General features: G+C 59.4%; 1 protein-coding gene across 1 annotated transcript; it reads left to right on the top strand.

Moving 5' to 3' along the window:
• Positions 1–1,853: 1,853 nt before the first annotated feature.
• Positions 1,854–5,478, top strand: LOC116834910 (uncharacterized). Its single transcript, XM_032797330.2, has 2 exons — positions 1,854–4,628; positions 5,139–5,478. The coding sequence occupies exons 1-2, from the start codon at positions 1,939–1,941 to the stop codon at positions 5,299–5,301; spliced, it is 2,853 nt and encodes a 950-aa protein (XP_032653221.1). The 5' UTR covers positions 1,854–1,938; the 3' UTR covers positions 5,302–5,478.
• The last annotated feature ends 12,082 nt before the right edge of the window (positions 5,479–17,560 follow it).

The raw sequence follows: 17,560 nt of genomic DNA, 5'->3' as shown, positions 1-17,560 counted from the left end.
GGGGGGGTTCAGCGGGGGCTCTTGGCTGCGGGGACCGGGGTCAGGGGCTTAGCAGGGGGTGCTGGGCTGTGGGGAGCGGGGTGGGGAGGGGCTCAGTGAGGGTCAATGACCCCTATGGGGGAGGGCGTCCCCTGCTGCACACCCTGTGCCTTGGCCCGGGTGCTGTAATTTCCGCAGCAGGTTTCCAATGGTGTCGCTGTGTTGCACAATGAGGAAGTAGCGGCCAGTGACTCCTAGGGGAAAAGTTTTGACTCATCCCAGGAGCTGGGACGGACGGTGGATCCGGAAACTCTGAGCGCCGTGGTAGCAGGTGAGAGAGAGAGAGAGACAGAGGGAGAGAGCGCTGGGCTGGCAAGGGCTGCAGGTCGGGAGTGAGGGGCACCAGCAGGGCTGGAGGGGCAGGACTGGGCTAGCAGGCTGCCGCGGGTCGGAGTGAGGGGCACTGGCAGGGCTGGGGAGAGCCCAGGGCCAGGCTAGCAGGGGGCTGGGTTTCGGGAGTGAGGGGCACCAGCCAAGTTGGGGGGTCTGGTCACGTAGACATACCCCTCCCCCCATGCACTTGTTGCAGGCCCCCAGCTGTCCCCAAACCCCCTCTCCCGCTGGCAAGGATGGGACAGCGCCAAACCAGACCATGAATTCCCCTGGGGACCCTGCCCCCGAGACCCGCTGCCCCCTGGGGTGCTGAGTCCGAGCCCTGGCAGGGGGGCTGTGGCAGCCTGGGGGGCACTGCCCGCTTCCCAGAGATGGTTTCATTCACTCTACCACAAGAAAGGTGGAGGGAAGCGGGTGGGGGGGGGAGCAGAAGCTGCGATTTCCTGCCCCTAATGGCCACAACTGCATCCAAAGACACGCCCCCCTCAGAGGCAGCCATTATCTACCATGCCCCCGCCCCAGGCCACCCACTACATCGCTCGCCCCGTCCTTCCCCGGGGCACAAGGGGCTCTGAATCAAAGGCCCATGCTGACCTTGGCCTCTCTCCCGGTGGAGGTGGGGTTCATGCCCCAGGGGCACCTGGGAGCAGGGCTGAGACTCGGCATCCACGGGCCCCAGCACCTGCTGCCAGGTGTGAGCCGGCGCCCCCTAGAGGGGACAGGCCCCTGCCCCATTCCCTGCTCCCTGAGCCAGCCAGTCCCTGCCCTGGGGCCGGGTGGGAGCCAGTGCCCCCTAGAGGGGAAAGGCCCCGGGCCCCATTTCCCGCCCCCCTGAGCCAGCCAGTCCTTGCCCTGTGGCCGGGTGGGAGCCGGTGCACATGAGAGGGGAGAGGCCCCACACCCCATTCCCTGCCCCCCTGAGCCAGCCAGTCCCTGCCCTGGGGCGGGTGCCAGCACTGCCCCTGCTTAGCCTGGGTTTAAGCCCTTTCTGATCATTATCTCTGTGATTCCACAGACCTCCAGGCTGCAGAGCGAATTTCTTTAGCCCGGCTTTGCAGAAGGGGAAGTGAAGCAGAGAAATTATGTCTGGCCCTGGGAGGTCTCTCACACACTTGCTGGTAGCTGTGAACACAACCCAGCCCTGCTCTAACCACTAGACCCCACTGATCTCCCAGAGCTGGGGAAAGAACCCAGGAGTCTGGGCTCACCGCCCACCCTCCAGCTCTAACCACTAGTGACCGAAGTGCAATTTGCATTCTCGTTGCAGGTGTCTCTGTGCCGGGCCGCTCAGCTCAGCCCCAGCCAGGAGCGGGAAACTGAGGCTCTTTTAAGGCACTTGCCATCGGATTGGGGGGTGGGGGAGCTGTCAATCACGGTGAGGGGCCGCGATGTAGCTGGAAGTTCGGCCCCAGGTCACTCATTGCCGGGAGTGGGTGGAGGTCACTACGTGGGGGGGGGGTCAGCGGGTGGGGTAGGGGATATAAGCAGGGCGTGTTCTGAGTTGTGCCAGCACAGGGCAGACCCGCACGCACACGCACACACACACATACACACACACACCCCGCCATGCCCCAGCCTCTGGCCCTGCCCCTCTGGCTCCTTGCAGCTGCTGCCTGTGCCCGCTGTGCTGGCGCCTTTGGCTTCGCCTGGTGCCTGCTGCCCTATGAGCTGCCAGGCTATGCCAGCTGCACTGGGCGCGGCATCACCCAGCTGGGTCCGGCTATCGCCCCACTGCCCAACTCCACCCTCTGGCTCAACGCCTCCCAGAACGCCCTGCAGGGCCTGGCGCCCGCCACCTTCGCCCACCTGCCCCGCCTGCGGGAGCTGTGGCTCAACCACAACCGCATCCGCACCCTGGAGACCGGTGCTTTCCAGGGCCTGCGGGAGCTGGAGCTGCTGGACCTCAGCCAGAACCAGCTGGCAGCCCTGGGCCCCACGGCACTGGCGGAGCTGACGGGCCTGCAGGTGCTGCTTCTAGGGGGCAACGCCCTGGCCACCCTCCACCCCAACGCCCTGGCGGCCCAGCCCGGCCTGCAGGAGCTCCACCTGCCCCACAACCACCTCTCCCAGCTGCAGGAGGTGGCCACGGCCACTGGCAAATTGGCCAACCTCTCCCTCCTCAACCTGGACTCCAACCGGATCTCTGCCCCGTGCCCTGGGCCTGGCCTGATCTCCATGCCCTTCCTGCGGGACCTCAACCTGCGGAACAACAGCATCGCCTGGCTGGACCTCGCCCGCTGCTCCCTGCCCGGCCTGCGCTCGCTCAATCTGACCCGCAACGACATGAGTCGGCTGGAGGCCGGTTCCTTCCGCGCCGCGCCCGGCCTGGAGAAGCTGAGTTTGGACGAAAACCCCCTCAACATCTCCCATCTTCTGGGCCTGCCGTTGCCCAACCTGACGGCTCTGCACTGGTCCAGCATGCGCCCGGCGCTGAAGTCAGACCTGGGGCTGGCCTGCCAGGTTTTGGGGAGCCTGCCAGCGCTGACCAGCCTGGACATAAAACACTCCAAAGTCCCGCCAGTCCAGCTGGCGCAGCTGGGCGCCTGCACCAACCTGACTTGGCTGGACCTGTCCACCACCCCGCTAAGCCAGCTGCAGGGGGACGTCTTCCGCGCGTTCCCCCGCCTGGAGTTCCTCTCGCTGGACAAGTGCAAGGTCCAGAAGCTGAAGCACAGCGCCTGGGGCAGGGCGCTGCCCCGGCTCCGGGTCCTCATCCTGCGGCGCAACCGCCTCACCGAGCTGGAAGAAGGCGTCTTCCAGCCCCTCAGCGCCTTGACCCACTTGGACCTGTCCAGGAACCGCCTGACCTACCTCTACAAGGAGACCTTTCGGGGCATGGCCTCCCTGAGGACCCTGCTGCTGCAGGGCTGCCAGCTGGCAGCCGTCACCCATGACACCTTTTTCTACGCCCGCAAGGTGGAGGCCCTGGACTTAAGCGACAACAACCTCCAGTACATCAAGACCAACGCCTTCCAGAGCCTCAACCATCTCCGCACCCTGCTGCTCTCCGGTAACCGCATCCTCACCCTCCAGAAATGGGCTTTCAAGGGGCTCACCTCCCTCCGCCACCTCTCGCTGGCCCAGAACGGTCTTTACAAACTCTCCCAGGGCTCCTTCCTGGGCCTGAAGGCCCTGGAGACCCTGGACCTCAGCCGCAACCGCCTCCTGGCCTATGGCAGGTACGACTTGCCCGCCCCCTTTGCCGGCCTGCCGACCCTGCGGGGCCTGGATCTCAGCTCACAGGAGGCCCGGCCCCCCGTCCGGCTGCCCTCCAAACTCTTTCAAGGGCTGGGGAACCTCCAGGAGCTCAGCCTGAGGGACAACCCCGGTGGCGTCTTCCTCAACCTCTCGCTGGCCCCCTTGGCTGGCCTCCTCTTCCTGGATCTCTCCGACATCTACCCCAGCCGGGAAGGGTCCTTCAGCCTCCGCCCGGGGCTCTTCCGAGGCCTGGGGAGCCTCCGGCGGCTCAGGCTGGATGGCAGCTCGCTCCGGGACCTGCCCGGCGAGGTCTTCTCCAGCCTGGCCTCCCTGGAGTGGCTCTCACTGCGGGAGAACGGGCTACGCAACGTGAGCCGGGCCCCGCTGGCCGCCCTGGCCGCCCTGCGCTTCCTAGACGTGGCCGGGAACCCCTTGGCCTGCTCCTGTGATAACGCCTGGTTCCAGAACTGGTCGGCGGCGGAGCCGGAGGTCCAGGTGGCCCTGCTGGGCTCCTACCTCTGCTTGGGGCCCGGCGTGAGCGAGAGGCTTTTCCAAGCCCACGATCTCTCCTTCTGCTGGGCGGACCTGGGCATCATCTTCTTCGCGGGGTCGTTCACCGCCATCTCCCTGATGCTGGTGGGGTCCCTGGCCAGTGCCAAGCTGGGCTGGACCCTCCGCTACGGCTACTACCTGCTGCGGGCCTGGGGCCGGGGCCGGCTGCGGCGGGACCGGCGGGGCTACCAGTACGACGCCTACGTCTCCTGCTGCGCCGAGGACGAGGCCTGGGTGGTGCGCACGCTGCTGGCCAAGCTGGAGGAGGAAGGGCAGCCCCGCTTCCGGCTCTGCTTTGGGCCCCGCGACTTCGCCCCCGGCGCCTATTACCTGGACAACGTGCAGCGCGGGGTGAGCGGCAGCCACAAGGCCCTGTGCCTACTGAGCACCCGCGCCCTGGAGAGCGAGTGGTGCTCGTTGGAGATCCACCTGGCCTGCGCCCGCGCCTACTACCGGGGCCACGACCCACTGGTCGTCGTCTTCCTCGAGGACATCCCCAACTTCCGGTGAGGCCCCCGTGGCTATCCCAGCCCCACCTCCTCCCAGCAGGGGACTGGGGGGAGCAGGGTGGGGGGCACTGCCTGGGGGGAGCTTCTAGGGGAGCTGTGGGGAGCGGGTCAGGGGCACTGCCTGTGGGGGAGCGCCCCAGGGTGCTGTGTTGAGCATTGGCAGGAGGGAGCTCCCTGGGGAGCTTGTGGGGGTGCTGTGAGGAGCAGGGGGTGGTGCTGGCTCTGGGGAGTGCTCCTGGGGGTGCTGTGAGGAGTGGGGCCATGATGCTGACTGTGGGGGGCACTCCCGGGGGCACTGTGGGGAGCAGGGGGGTGCTGGCTGTGGGGGAGCTCCTCGGGGGCGCTGTGAGGAGAAGGGGGTGCTGGCTGTGGGGAAGCTCCTGGGGGTGCTGTGAGGAGTGGGGCCATGATGCTAGCTGTGGGAGGCACTCCCGGGGACGCTGTGGGGAGCGGGTGCCCTGTGCTGTGGGTACTAAGGCTCAGATCTCGGCCTCTCCCCCTCCGCAGCCTCTCCCCCTACCACCGCCTGCGGAAGCTGGTGAAGCAGCGCAGCTACCTGCAGTGGCCGGAGCAGCCCGAGGCCCAGGATGTGTTCTGGACCCAGCTGCGGGAGGCCCTGGCGGACGGCGGGGAAGCTGGGGGACTGGTTCAGTTCAACGTGGCCGAGTAACCCCAGCCTGGGGCTGCAGGGAGAGAACCTCACCCCAGCCTCTGCAGCCAGTGCTGTCCGAGACTCCCTCTCTGACTAGAGCGGTACGAGGACTATGATCCAACAGCGAGCAGGGCTTATTGCAGCCAGCAGGGGGCAGTGACACTGCGGCTGTTTATATAGGCACTCTACAGAATAAAGCTGGATTATTTACTGTGTTGTATCCAACAGCCCGTGGCGGGGGAGCTTAATTTAACTCCATGGTCCCCTGGTGCAAATCTGGATTCACTCCCAAGCCATCAGGGATGACTCCAGATTGACCCTGGGATAGCAGAGATCAGAACTTGTCCCTGTCCCCACCGCAGTCAGGGGTGACTCTGGATTGACCCCAGGGAAGATGTCTGGCTCTGGGCGCACACATACACACACCCCGTGCCACGCAGGGGGGCTCATCCCCGGTGGCCATGGAAAGCCCCTTGTTGTCCCAGCGTGTCACTTCCCCTCCCTAAATCCCTCCCAGGTCCTTAGACTCCTTTCAGCTGCCAAAAGCACCTGATCCCTGCCAGCTTGGCTCTAGGACGCCTGGGTCCCATTGCCAGGGGTGGGTGGGAGAGCTTTGCCAAGACTCTTTAAGCCCATTAACCCACCCGTCTAATTCCCCCATCTCCGGGGAGACGGACGCCCTCTGCCCATCACCAGGGGATTTGGGAAATCAAGGTGGACAGGACGGTGCCAGGGGGGCGGTGAGAAACAGAAAAGTCCCAGCTGCTCACCAAGCCAACTGGTTGCTGGCACAGATCAGCCGGGCGCCGCCGTGGGAGGAAGCCTGGGGCGGTCGCAAGGGGTCCGGTGGGTGCTGGGATGTGGCCGGCCTGGGCTCTCCTCTGGGCCCTCTGCTGGGTGCCCGGCGGCAGGGGGGAGTACACCCTGCCCAAGTTCGTCTGCAGCCCCATGCCCCTGGAGCTGGAGACGGGCTGCCAGCAGGCCCCGCAGCCGCGGGCCGGGGGGCACTGGGCGGGCACGCTGGAGGAGGCCAAAGAAACCATCCTGCGCCTGCGGGAGACAGTGGTGCACCAGAAGGAGACGATCCTGGACCAGCGGGAGACGGTGCGGGAGCTGACGGCCAAGCTGAGCCGGTGCGAGGGGTGGGTGGGCGGGGAGCACGGGCCGGGTGGGCACGAGGACAACCTGAGCCATGGACACCGGGAGGGGGCCGTCCGGGAGAACGAGTACCCCCACTTCGGGCACCGTGAGCACCCTGAGCCGCCAGGTGGCGTCGGGCACGAGGCCACCTTCCGCAAGGCCAGCGCTGCCCCCAACACCATGGAAGACCCACCCCGGGAGGCACCCGCCGGTGCCCCCCAGCTGGAGCGCATGCTGGAGTCGCTCAAGGAGAGGCTGGAGCACCTCCAGGTAAGGGCGGGATTGCCCCCCCAGCCATCGACTCCCCCTCCTCACTGACCCCCCCAGTCCCTTCAGCCATCTACCCCCCCTCCTCACTGACTCCCAGCCCCCCCTTGCCATACACCCTCAGCTCCCCTCTGGCCACCAACCCTCCCATCCACCACCACCTCACTGACCCCCAGCCCCCTCGCCATACATCCCTCCCATTGACCCCCACCTCACTGACTTCCCCGGCTTCCCCCCACCCCGGCCATTGACCCCCCTCCCATGGACCCATCCCACCCCTTTTCCTCCCCAGTGACCTCACGCCCTGCCTTTTAACCTCTCCCCCTTGCCCGCTGACCCCCATTATCTGCCCCCTGCCAGTGCCCCCTTTCCCCATGCTGGAGTCATTCTAGGAGGGGCTGGAGCATCAGCAGATGCTGTGGGGCGCCATTCACCACCGCCATGCCCCAGCCACCCCCTCTCAAAATGCTGGAATGGCTCAAGCAGCAGCTCCCCACAGCCCCCCTACTCCATCCCCCTGCATCCTTTGCCATTGCTTGCCCCCTAACACCACTAGCCCTGCCCCCATTACCTCAGTTTACCCCCTCCCCCATCATCTCAACCTCATCACTCACCCAGTTAGGAACCTCATGACCTGCTCCCCCTCGCAAGCCATTACACCCCATTCCCCTCCCAGAGCCGGGGCTAGAACCCAGGAGTCCACACTCCCAGCCCCCTGCCTCTGGCTTTAACTAGTTAAGTAGAAACAGTCCCCAGCTCCCAGACGGGAGGAATTACTGATTGATCCTATTTCAAGACCATCTGCCAAGACCCCAATTAAGACACCTTTGCCCTTGAATTACTGGGACGGTTCTGGAAGATGAACGTTTCCCATGGGGTCCTGGGATGCAGCCAGCCAGTCTCCGCCCTGGGGCCAGATGGGAGCTGTCACCCCCTAGAGGGGACAGGCCCCATGTCCCATTCCCTGCCCCCCCCAAGCCAGCCAGTTCCTGCCCTGGGGCAGATCAGAGCTGGTGCCCCCTAGAGGGCAAAGGCCCTGGACTCCATTCCTCAAGGCGTGCTCGGCGGGAGTGGAGTCTAGTGGTTAGAGTCACAGATCCAAGGCCAGTGGGGCCTGTGGTGGTCAGGTGAGCTGAGCTCCGGCACAGCACAGGCCCTAGTGACAGCCCCCAGCTGTGCCCAGGGCTGAGCGTTCAGAGAACTAGAATCCACCACCTGCCCGGCCTGTTGTGCTGCTGGGTAATTGCTCTCCCATGAGAAATGCCCACGCTGTTTCCTGCAGGAATGTGTCTCGCTGCAACTTCCAGCCCTGGGGCTGGGCTCAACCGTCCTCTGCTACAGTGGAGAGTCGGTTACTGAATATTTGTTCCTTGCGTAGAGGAAGGGCAGGTGGGAGTCAGGACTCCTGGTTTGGCTCTGGCTCTGGGAGGGGAGTGGGATCTAGTGGCTAGAGCGGGGGCGGGGGCTGGGAGCCAGGACTCCTGGGTTCTCTGCCCAGCGGTGGGAGGGGAGTGGGTTCTAGTGGAGGAAAAGGCTGCTTCCCCTCACCCTGCAGCACTGTACAAAGGCTGCTCCATTGGCATCAGTAGGTTTGTGATGCTGTCGCTAATTGGTGCTGGCAGCTCCATGGGAGGAGGGGGACGGATTAGTGGGAGCAGCTCGGGTCCCAGCCGGAGCGTTCAGCTAAATATAACCCCCCTTGGCCTCTTCCTTCCTGTTTGTCCCTTCTTAGCGTGTCTGGGAAACTTGAACAGCCTGGCTGGTGGGGGGAAGGGGTCAGATTTCCCTCCCCCACCCATGGGGCACGGGTGTAGGTGGAGGAGATCAGGGCCTCAGTAGGGCACTTGGCCTAAATACCAGGCCAGACGGGACCGAGGGTCTCACGAAATGTTGCGTCCGGCTGTGTTAGCACTTGGCTTGACGGCTCCAGCTGGCCTGTCCCCAGAACGAGATGAGAGGGGAGTCGGGCCTAGTGGAGGAGCAGGCTGCTCATTTCTCCCAAAATTGGGATTCTTAGGGCAAAAATGAATCAAGGAAGCAAAGGATGTGAGGGGAGAAAAAGTCTTGAGGAGCCCGTACAGCAAAGCTTGGTGCCTGGGAAACAACCAAGAGGCTTTGGACTTGTTCACATGTGAACCTTAGGGAGATCTAGTTGGTATCACTGAAACCTGGGGGGCAAAAGGGAAATCCATGCCACAAATAGCAAGCCCTGGTTCCGCGTCACGGACAACGCGGAAGAAAATGAGCTACACTTTGCGATCAATGGCCTAACCGATAAAGAACAAGAAGGGTTATTAGCTGGAGTCTGCTACAGCCCCCTCAAATCATACTAGGGACCAGAGTGAACAACTACTTATGCCCCCTATAACATATAGGAACAAAAGCTGCATGATCACTGGGGTTTCAATTTGAGTAACGTATGTTGGAGGCAATTTGCTACTGCCACTAAATCATTCTGGGATTTTCTAAACATCCTGGTTGACAAGATCCTATTTCAAACGCTGTAGCCACCGACATGGAGGAATTCTTGACAAAACCTCATCCTAATAGAATGAGGAACTGATCACGGAGTTAGAAATTAACAGTGGCTCTGGTACAAGGGACCCTGGCTTGATGCTATTCATAATATGCAAACAGAGTAAAGTCCAGCGTGGTGAGATATATCTTTGGTGTTTTAAAAGGGCCAGTTTCACAAAGATGTAAACACTTATAAGCCAAATCAGCTGGAAGGAAGAATTTAATCAGAAAAAAGTGAATGATCATTGGAAATTGCCTGAGAATGCTACACCAGACACCTGAAAACCACAGCTGAGGGAAAAGACTGTGCTGGTTCATAACACAACCTTAGAGAGGAAGTGAAGGCAGACAGCAAGGTAGATAGGTATAACAACTAGAAGAAAGGGGAAGCACATAGTAATGAATATGAATCGGAATCAAAGAGGAAGTTGATGGTAAAGAATATAAATCAGAAGCAAAGGGGAAGTTGAGAGCAATGACTATAAGTCAGAAGCCATGATTTGTAGAAAATTGATATGGGAAGCAAAGGGTTAGCAGAGGGTCTATACCCAGCAGAGTTAGGTACAATAAGAAGGAGGGTTTTTTTCAGTATATTAAAAATAAAAAGAATCCCGACAATGGTATTGGTCCATTGCTGGATGGAAATGGTAGAATTGTTCAACAAATATTTCTGTTGTATATTTGGGAGAAAACAGATGATGGCCTATCATATGATGCCACACTTTCCATTCCCCTTGTGTCTCAGAAGGATGGTAAATAGCAGCAAATACAGTTAGACTTTTAAAATCAGCAGGTCCAAATAACTTGCAACCAAGAGTTTTAAAAGAGCTGGCTGAGGTGCTCACTGGCCCATTAATGTTGATTGGAGCACTAGAGAAGTTGCAGAAGACATGAAGAGAGCTAATGTGCCACTATTTAAAAGAGAATAAAGCATATGACCTGAGGAAGTTCCAGGCCTGTCGGTCTGACATCAACCCCTAGCAAGTTAATGGAGTGATTGATACAGGACTCAATAAAGAATTGGAGGAGGGCAATGTACTTAATGCCAATCAGCATGGGTTTATGGGAAATAGATCCTGTCAAACTAACTTGAGCTCGCTTTTGGCTGAGATGACGAGTTTGGGTGCTAACGCTAAGCGAGTTGATGTAATAAACGTACACTCCTGGGTGGCGTTTCACGCGGTAGCACGCGGCATTTCGATTTAAAAAAACGAGCCCGCGATAGGAAGTGTTTAACTGGCCGACGCTGGGTCTCAAACTGTAACTGCAAACGGGGCATCGCCATCGAGCGCGCATGTTTCTACTGGGGTCCTGCAGGGACTGGCCCTGGTCCTGAGGCGAGGTAATGTTTTCGATCTGGAAGAAAACGTGAACTCGTCACTGGTGCCATTTACAGAGGACATGACAATTGAGGGTGGGGGTAAATAACAGAGGCCAGGGCATGGCTACGGAGCTAGCTGGTTCGCTTGGTAAACTGGACACAAGCAATGTAGGTTTTCATGCGGCTAAATGTACTTGTATCCATCTAGGACCAAATGCTGGCTGGACTCCCAGGATGGGGCAGGAGGCTTTCTCCTGGGAAGCAGCAACTCTGAAAAAGATTTTGGGGGGGATCGTAGTGACCAATCTGTTGAACCCTGAGCTACCCTGTGTGATGCGAAGCTCAAAAGGGCTAATGGGAACCTGGGAAGCGTCACCACGGGAATCTTGAGTAGGAGCAGAGAGGTGATTGGACCCTGGGGCAACGCTGTGGAGCCTCCAGTTCTGGTGCGCCACCCCCCCATCCAAGGAGGACGTTGCCCGATTGACGAGGGGGGCAGAGAAGAGCCATAGGGGTGACTAAGGGATTAGAAAACCTGCTTTGGAGCAGGAGACGCCAGGAGCTCCAGCTATTTAGCTCAACAATGAGAAGGTGAAGGCGGGACTTGACCCCAGTATGTAGGGGGAACAAACAGTTAATCACGGGCTCTTCCATCTGGCTGAGGAAGGTGGAACCCGGGCTGAGAGCTGGAGGTTGAAACAAGACCCAATCATGCTGGAAATAAGAGAGAAGTTTGTGACTGTGAGTGTCATTAACTACTGGCACCATTTGCCCAGGAGCATGATGGCTTCGCTGACGCGTTTTCAGTCGAGCTGGGCAATTTCTCGGAAAGTTCTGCCCTGGGAATTAATGCAGGGCAGGTCTCTGGCCTGTGTAATTCAGGAGGTCAGACTAGGTGAGCACAATGGCTCGTCCTGGCCTTGGGATTTATGACTCATTGATCCAGGGTGGCAGGGACAGAGGGCAGGATGGGTCTAACCCAGGGCCTATGGGCCTAACCCAGGGTGGTACAGATGAGGCAGGATACCAGGGCAGATGGGGGCTGATCCAGGGTAGCAGGGACAGGACGGGATACCAGGGTAGATGGGCACCAAGAGGATGAGAGATAGGTCTCGCTCACCAGTCCCCTTCCTCCCTGACCCCCAACCCCACCCCCCCCCCCAGCACAGCCGCAGGACAGTTCCCTGTTCTCATCTTCCCTGCGTGACGCCCTGCAGAAGAAATCAGCCTCTTGGAGCATCAGATCGAGAGAAATTCAACACCTCTGAGCACCTTGGACAGCGACGAGGAGCCGCACCGCATGAGGAGGCTGCACTGGCACAAGAACGGGATCCACGGCCTCACGAGAAAGGGTGAGGGGCAGGGATGCGGGATTCAGGACAGATGGATAGCTGTTGTGTGGGGTGGGCATCGAAAGCCAGACTAGAGCTGTGGGTGGATGAATAGGACTCGCGCCGGGATGCACAGAGGGATACAGAATAACGGGGTGAGCACACTGGCCCGTCCTGGCTTGGGATTTATGACTCAATGACCAGGTGGCAGGACAGAGGGCGATGCTGGGCTAGATGGCCTATGGGTTCTATTCCAGGGTGGTACAGATGAGGCAGGATACAGGGTAGGTGGCACTGTAGCTAAAAAGCTAGGTAGTTGCATGGATGGATTTATGTATGGCTGAATTGATAATTGATGAATGGCTGGAATTACTGATGGGCGAAAGCTATGGATGGATGGAGCAATTGTTGTACTCAAAGTGCTATACGGGATCTTTTCAGGGGGATTAAGGCAAACGCCAATTATAGTAATGAGGTATTAATTAATGTCTATCATATGCATATGATATATTGCAGTCAGGCATTCCCACACACACACAGAACACACACACTCGTCTTGCTGTTGTTACCAACTAGTTGCTCCCTTAACTGCAATGGCCAGGTGAGTTAGATGGGAGGGGTGGAGCCGGGCTTCTGCGATCCGGATCGATGCTGCGTAGGGACAAGAGCGACCAGGGTCCTCTGCAAGACACCTCGTATTAGAGCAGTTCCTCTTATGCAAATCCAGACCAGATTCAAAAATCTGGGTCTGGTGTCCGTTGTCTTTGTGCTGCTTTTTTCTGGGTGTTGTCCAATGCTGCTCAAAGAGGGCGTTTTCTAAAGAAGGTGCTTGCTTCTAATCCCTGAGGTCGTCAATATGTCCGCTCTTCTTTATTGGTCCACTATGACAAGTGTGTATTGTCCTTTGCTCTGGCTTCCATTCCTCTTCAACTGTTGTAGCTGTCTGGAGGTGGGTGTCTTCAAGCTCACTCATTCACACTCATTCAGTCAATGGGGCAATTGATTACAGATGTGTGGGGGGAGATTTATTTCTACTTCTAGCAAAAAGCACATGTTCTTTCACTTTGACTATACTATCTTAGGGGCTATAACATTTGATACAAGTTTTCTGCCATTTCAATACAAGTTGTATGAGAGAGGCACAATGCCAAGTCATATGAAATACAAAATCAAACAGTGAACAGAAGTTACAATGCAGGCAGTGTAGTGAATGGTGAACGGAACTTACATTAATAAGTGAAAATTAAAAACAATTTCATTTATCAGTTCTACACATGAATGGAATGGATGAAATGGTACTGGATGGATGGAGGAAAGGATGTATCTGTGGATGGATCATGAATGGTGGATGAAATGGAACCTGGCTAGAAGAATGGATGGAGCATTGAAATGGGTGGATGAAATGGTACCTGGATGGATGGATGGAGCATTGATGGATGGATGAAATGGTACCTGGATGGATGGAGGAAAGGGATGTATCTATGGATGGATCATGAATGGGTGATGAAATGGAACCTGGCTTAGAAGAATGGATGGAGCATTGAATGGTGGATGAAATGATACCTGGACAGAGGGCTGGCTGGCTGGCTGAATGAGGGCTGGCTGGCTGGAGAGGGCTGGCTGGCTAGCTGGCTGGCAGATATGAGGCTTGCGGCTGTGTGGGAATGAGGGCAGACTGGCTGGCTGGCTGGAATGAGGCTGGCTAGCTGGCTAACTGGAATGCAGGGAGAATTGGCTGGCTGCTGGCTGGAATGAGGGCGTGGCTGGAATGGAGGGATGGTTGGCTGGCTGGAGATGAGGGCTTGCTAGCTGGCTGGAAAAGGGCTGGCTGACTGGCTTGGCTGGATGAGGCTGCGCTAGTGGCTGGCTGGTTGAAATGAGGGCTGGCTAGCTGGTGGCTGACCAGAATGAGGGCTGGCTGACTGGCTGGCTTTGGGGGGGATTTTGGCGAGGGGCTGGGCTATTGTGGACGACCGGAATAGGGTGCTAGCTGGCTGGCTGACCAGAATGAGGCTGGCTGGACTGGTCTGGCTGGAATGAGCGGCTGGCATAGTGGCTTGGGCTGGTTGAAATGAGGCTGGCTAGCTTGGCTGGCTGACCAGAATGAGGGCTGGCTGACTGGCTGGCTGGACTGAGAGCTGGCTAGTTGGCTGACTGACCGGAATGAGGGGCGGCTGGCTGACTGGCTGGCTGGAATGAGGGCTGGCTAGCTGCGCGATGAATGAGGCTGACTAGCTGGTGTGACCGGAATGAGGGGGTGGCTGCTGGCTGGAAATGAGGGCTGGCTAGCTGGCTGGCTGGCTTGAATGAGGGGCGGGCTAGCAGGCTGGCTGGCTGAGGCTGGCTAGTTGGCTGGTGTTGAACTGAGGGGCTGGCTAGCTGGTGGCTGACCGGAATGAGGGCGGCTGGAAAGAGGGCTGGCTGACTGCTGGCATGGAATGAGGCTGGCTAGCTGCTGGCTGGTTGAAATGAGGCAGGCTAGCTGCCTGGCTGACCGGAGTGGAGGGTGGCTGGAATGAGGGCTGGCTGGCTTGACTGCTGCTGCCGGGAATGAGGGGGGGCTGGAAAGAGGGCTGCCTGACTGGCTGACCGGAATGAGGGCTGGCTAGCTGGCTGCTGGTTGAAATGAGGGCTGGCTAGCTGCCTGGCTGACCGGAATGAGGGGTGGCTGGAAAGAGGGCTGGCTGACTGGAATGAGGGTGGCTGGCTGGTTGAAATGAGGCTGGCTAGCTGACTGTGTGACCGGAATGAGGCTGGCTAGCTGCTGGCTGGTTGAAATGAGGGCTGGCTAGCTGCCTGGCTGACCAGAATAGGGGTGGCTGAAAGGGCTGGCTGACTGGAATGAGGGCTGGCTAGCTGGCTGCTGGTTGAAATGAGGGCTGGCTAGCTGGCTGGTGACCGCGAATGAGGGGGCTGGCTAGCTCGTGGCTGGTGAATGAGGGGCCTAGCTGCCTGCTGACCGGAATGAGGCTGCTGAAAGAGGGCTGGCTGACTGGAATGAGGCTGGCTAGCTGGCTGGCTGTTGAAATGAGGCTGGCTAGTGCCTGGCTGACCGGATTGAGCTGGCTAGCTGGCTGGCTGGTTGAAATGGGGCTGGCTAGCTGCCTGGCTGACCGGAATGAGGGCTGGCTAGCTTGCTGGCTGTTGAAATGGAGGCGGGCTAGCTGCCTGGCTGACCGGAATGAGGGGCTGTGCTGGACAGAGGGCTGTGCTGACCGGACATGAGGCTGGCTAGCTGGCTGGCTGGTTGAAATGAGGGCTGGCTAGGCTGCTGGCTGACCAGAGATGAGGGCTGGCTAGCTGGCTGGCTGGTTGAAATGAGGGCTGGCTAGCTGGCACCTGGTGACGCGGAATAAGGGCTGGCTATGCTGGCTGGCTGGGTGGAGAAATGAGGGCTGGCTGGCTGACCTGGCTGACCGGAATGAGGGCTGGCTAGCTGGCTGCTGGTTGAAATGAGGCTGGCTAGCTGCTGGCTGACCGGAATGAGGGCTGGCTAGCTGGCTAGCTGACGGAATGAGGCTGGCAGCTGCCTGGTGACCGGATGAGGCTGCATGGAAGAGGGCTGGCTGACTGGCTGGTGGAATGAGGCTGGCTAGCTGGCTGGTTGAAATGAGGGCTGGTAGCTGACTGGCTGACCCGGAATAGGGGTGGCTAGCTGGCTGGTTGATAATTGAGGGCTGGCTAGCTGACTGGCTGACCGGAATGAGGGTGCGCTGCGGGCTGGCTAGTTGGAATGAGGGCTGGCTAGCTGCCTGGGCTGACGGAATGATGGGCTGGCTAGCCTGGTTGAAATGAGGGCTGGCTAGCTGCCTGGTACTGACCGGAATGAGGGCTGGCTAGCTGCCTGGCTGGTTGAATGAGGCTTGGCTAGCTCCTGCTGACCGGAATGAGGGCTGGCTGCTGGTGGCTGTTGAAATGAGGGCTGCTAGCTGCCTGGCTGACCGGAATGAGGGCTGGCTAGCTGGCTGGGCTGGACCGGAATGAGGCTGGCTAGCTGACCGGAATGAGGGCTGGCTAGCTTGCCTGGCCTACCGGGAATGAGTGCTGGCTGGAAAAGGGCTGGCTGAGCTGGCTGGCTGGAATGAGGCTATCTTCTCTTTTTGAGGGCTGGCTAGCTGCCTGGCTGACCGGATAAGGCGGCTAGCTGGCTGGTCTGGTTGAATAGGGCTGGTAGTGCCTGGACTGACGGAAGGGCTGGCTAGCTGGCTGCTGGTTAAATGAGGGCTGGCTAGCGCTGGCTGACCGAATGAGGGGCTGGCTAGCTGGCGTAGCTGACGGAATGAGGGCTGGCTAGCTGCCTCTGCTGACCGGAATGAGTGCTGCTGGAAAGAGGGCGACTGGGCTGGCTGGAATGAGGCGGCTAGCTGGCTGCGTTGAAATGAGGCGGCTAGCGCTGCTAAGGCCTGACGGAGGCTGGCTAGCTGGCTGGTTGTGAAATGAGGGCGGCTAGCTGACCATGGCTGACCGGAATGAGGCACTGCCTAGGTCCTGGCTGGCTTTTGAAATGAGGGCTGGCTAGCTGCTGGCTGACCGGAATGAGGGCTGGAGCTGCTGGCTGGTTGAAATGAGGGTCTAGGCTAGCCTGCACCTGAGGCGCTGACCGGAATGAGGGTGGCTAGCTGCCTGGCTGGAGTGGAAATGAGAGGCTGGCTAGCCTGCCTGGCTGACCGGAATGAGGGCTGGCTAGCTGGCTGGCTGGTTGAAATGAGGGCTGGCTAGCTGCCTGGCTGACCGGAATGAGGGCTGGCTAGCTGGCTGGGCTGACCGGAATGAGGGCTGGCTAGCATGACCGGAATCGAGAGGCTGGCTAGCCTGCCTGGACGGCCGGAATGAGTGCTTGGCTGGAGAAAGAGGGCTGGGCTGACTGGCTGGCTTGAATGAGGGCTGGCTGCGTTGAAATGAGGGCTGGCTTAGACTGACTGCGACTGACCGGAATGAGGGCTGGCTAGCTGGCTGGTTGAAATTGAGGCTGGCTAGCTGACTGGCTGACCGGAATGAGGGCTGGCTAGCTGGTGGCTAGTTGAAATGAGGCTGGCTAGCTGCCTGGCTGACCTGAATGAGGGCTGGCTGGCTGGTTGAATATGAGGCTGGCTACGTGCTGACCGGAATGAGGGCTGGCTAGCTGGCTGGCGGTTGAAATGAGGGCTGGCTAGCTGGCCTTGGCTGACCGGAAATGAGGGCTGGCTAGCGGGCTGGCCTGTGAAATGAGGGCTGGCTAGCTGCCTGGCTGCCGGAATGAGGGCATGCTTAGCTGGCTGGCCTGGAAATTGAGCATGGCACGCGGCTGACTGGACTAGCTGTGCTGAGGCTGGGCTGGCTGCTGTGGTTGAAAGAGGCTGGTAGCTGCTAGGCTGACGGATGAGGGCTGGCTAGCTGGCTGGCTGGTTTAATGAGGCTGGGCTGGCTAGGACAGCTGGAGGAATGATTGGTTTGATGACGTATCTAGTGCATGTGAGGTGGCTGATGGCTACTGGCCCAGATCACATCCCTTTGCCCCTGGGCTGGTCTGATGTCCGCCGCCCCAGCACTGACCGTGTCCCTCTAGGGCACAACGATGGAGAAGCGGACGAGTTTTTCCGTGTTGGCCTTCCCCCTTCACCAACATAGTCACGTTAAGGTGAAGCGGACGCTGCATCACGAGATCTTCGCTTTCACGTCTGCCTCTGGTCAAGTCTCAGCTCCGCGCCTGGTGTGGGCACCC

The sequence above is a fragment of the Chelonoidis abingdonii genome, chromosome 11, assembly GCF_003597395.2.
Source record: "Chelonoidis abingdonii isolate Lonesome George chromosome 11, CheloAbing_2.0, whole genome shotgun sequence".
NCBI lineage: Eukaryota > Metazoa > Chordata > Testudines > Testudinidae > Chelonoidis > Chelonoidis abingdonii.
Note: the sequence above shows the minus strand (reverse complement) of the source record. Positions and strands in the feature narration are given on the sequence as shown.

Coding starts and splice junctions, on each gene's coding strand:
- LOC116834910 (XM_032797330.2), top strand. CDS start 1,939: ATGCCCCAGCCTCTGGCCCTGCCCCTCTGGCTCCTTGCAGCTGCTGCC. Junction 4,629..5,138: donor GAGGACATCCCCAACTTCCG/GTGAGGCCCCCG, acceptor CCCCCTCCGCAG/CCTCTCCCCCTACCACCGCC.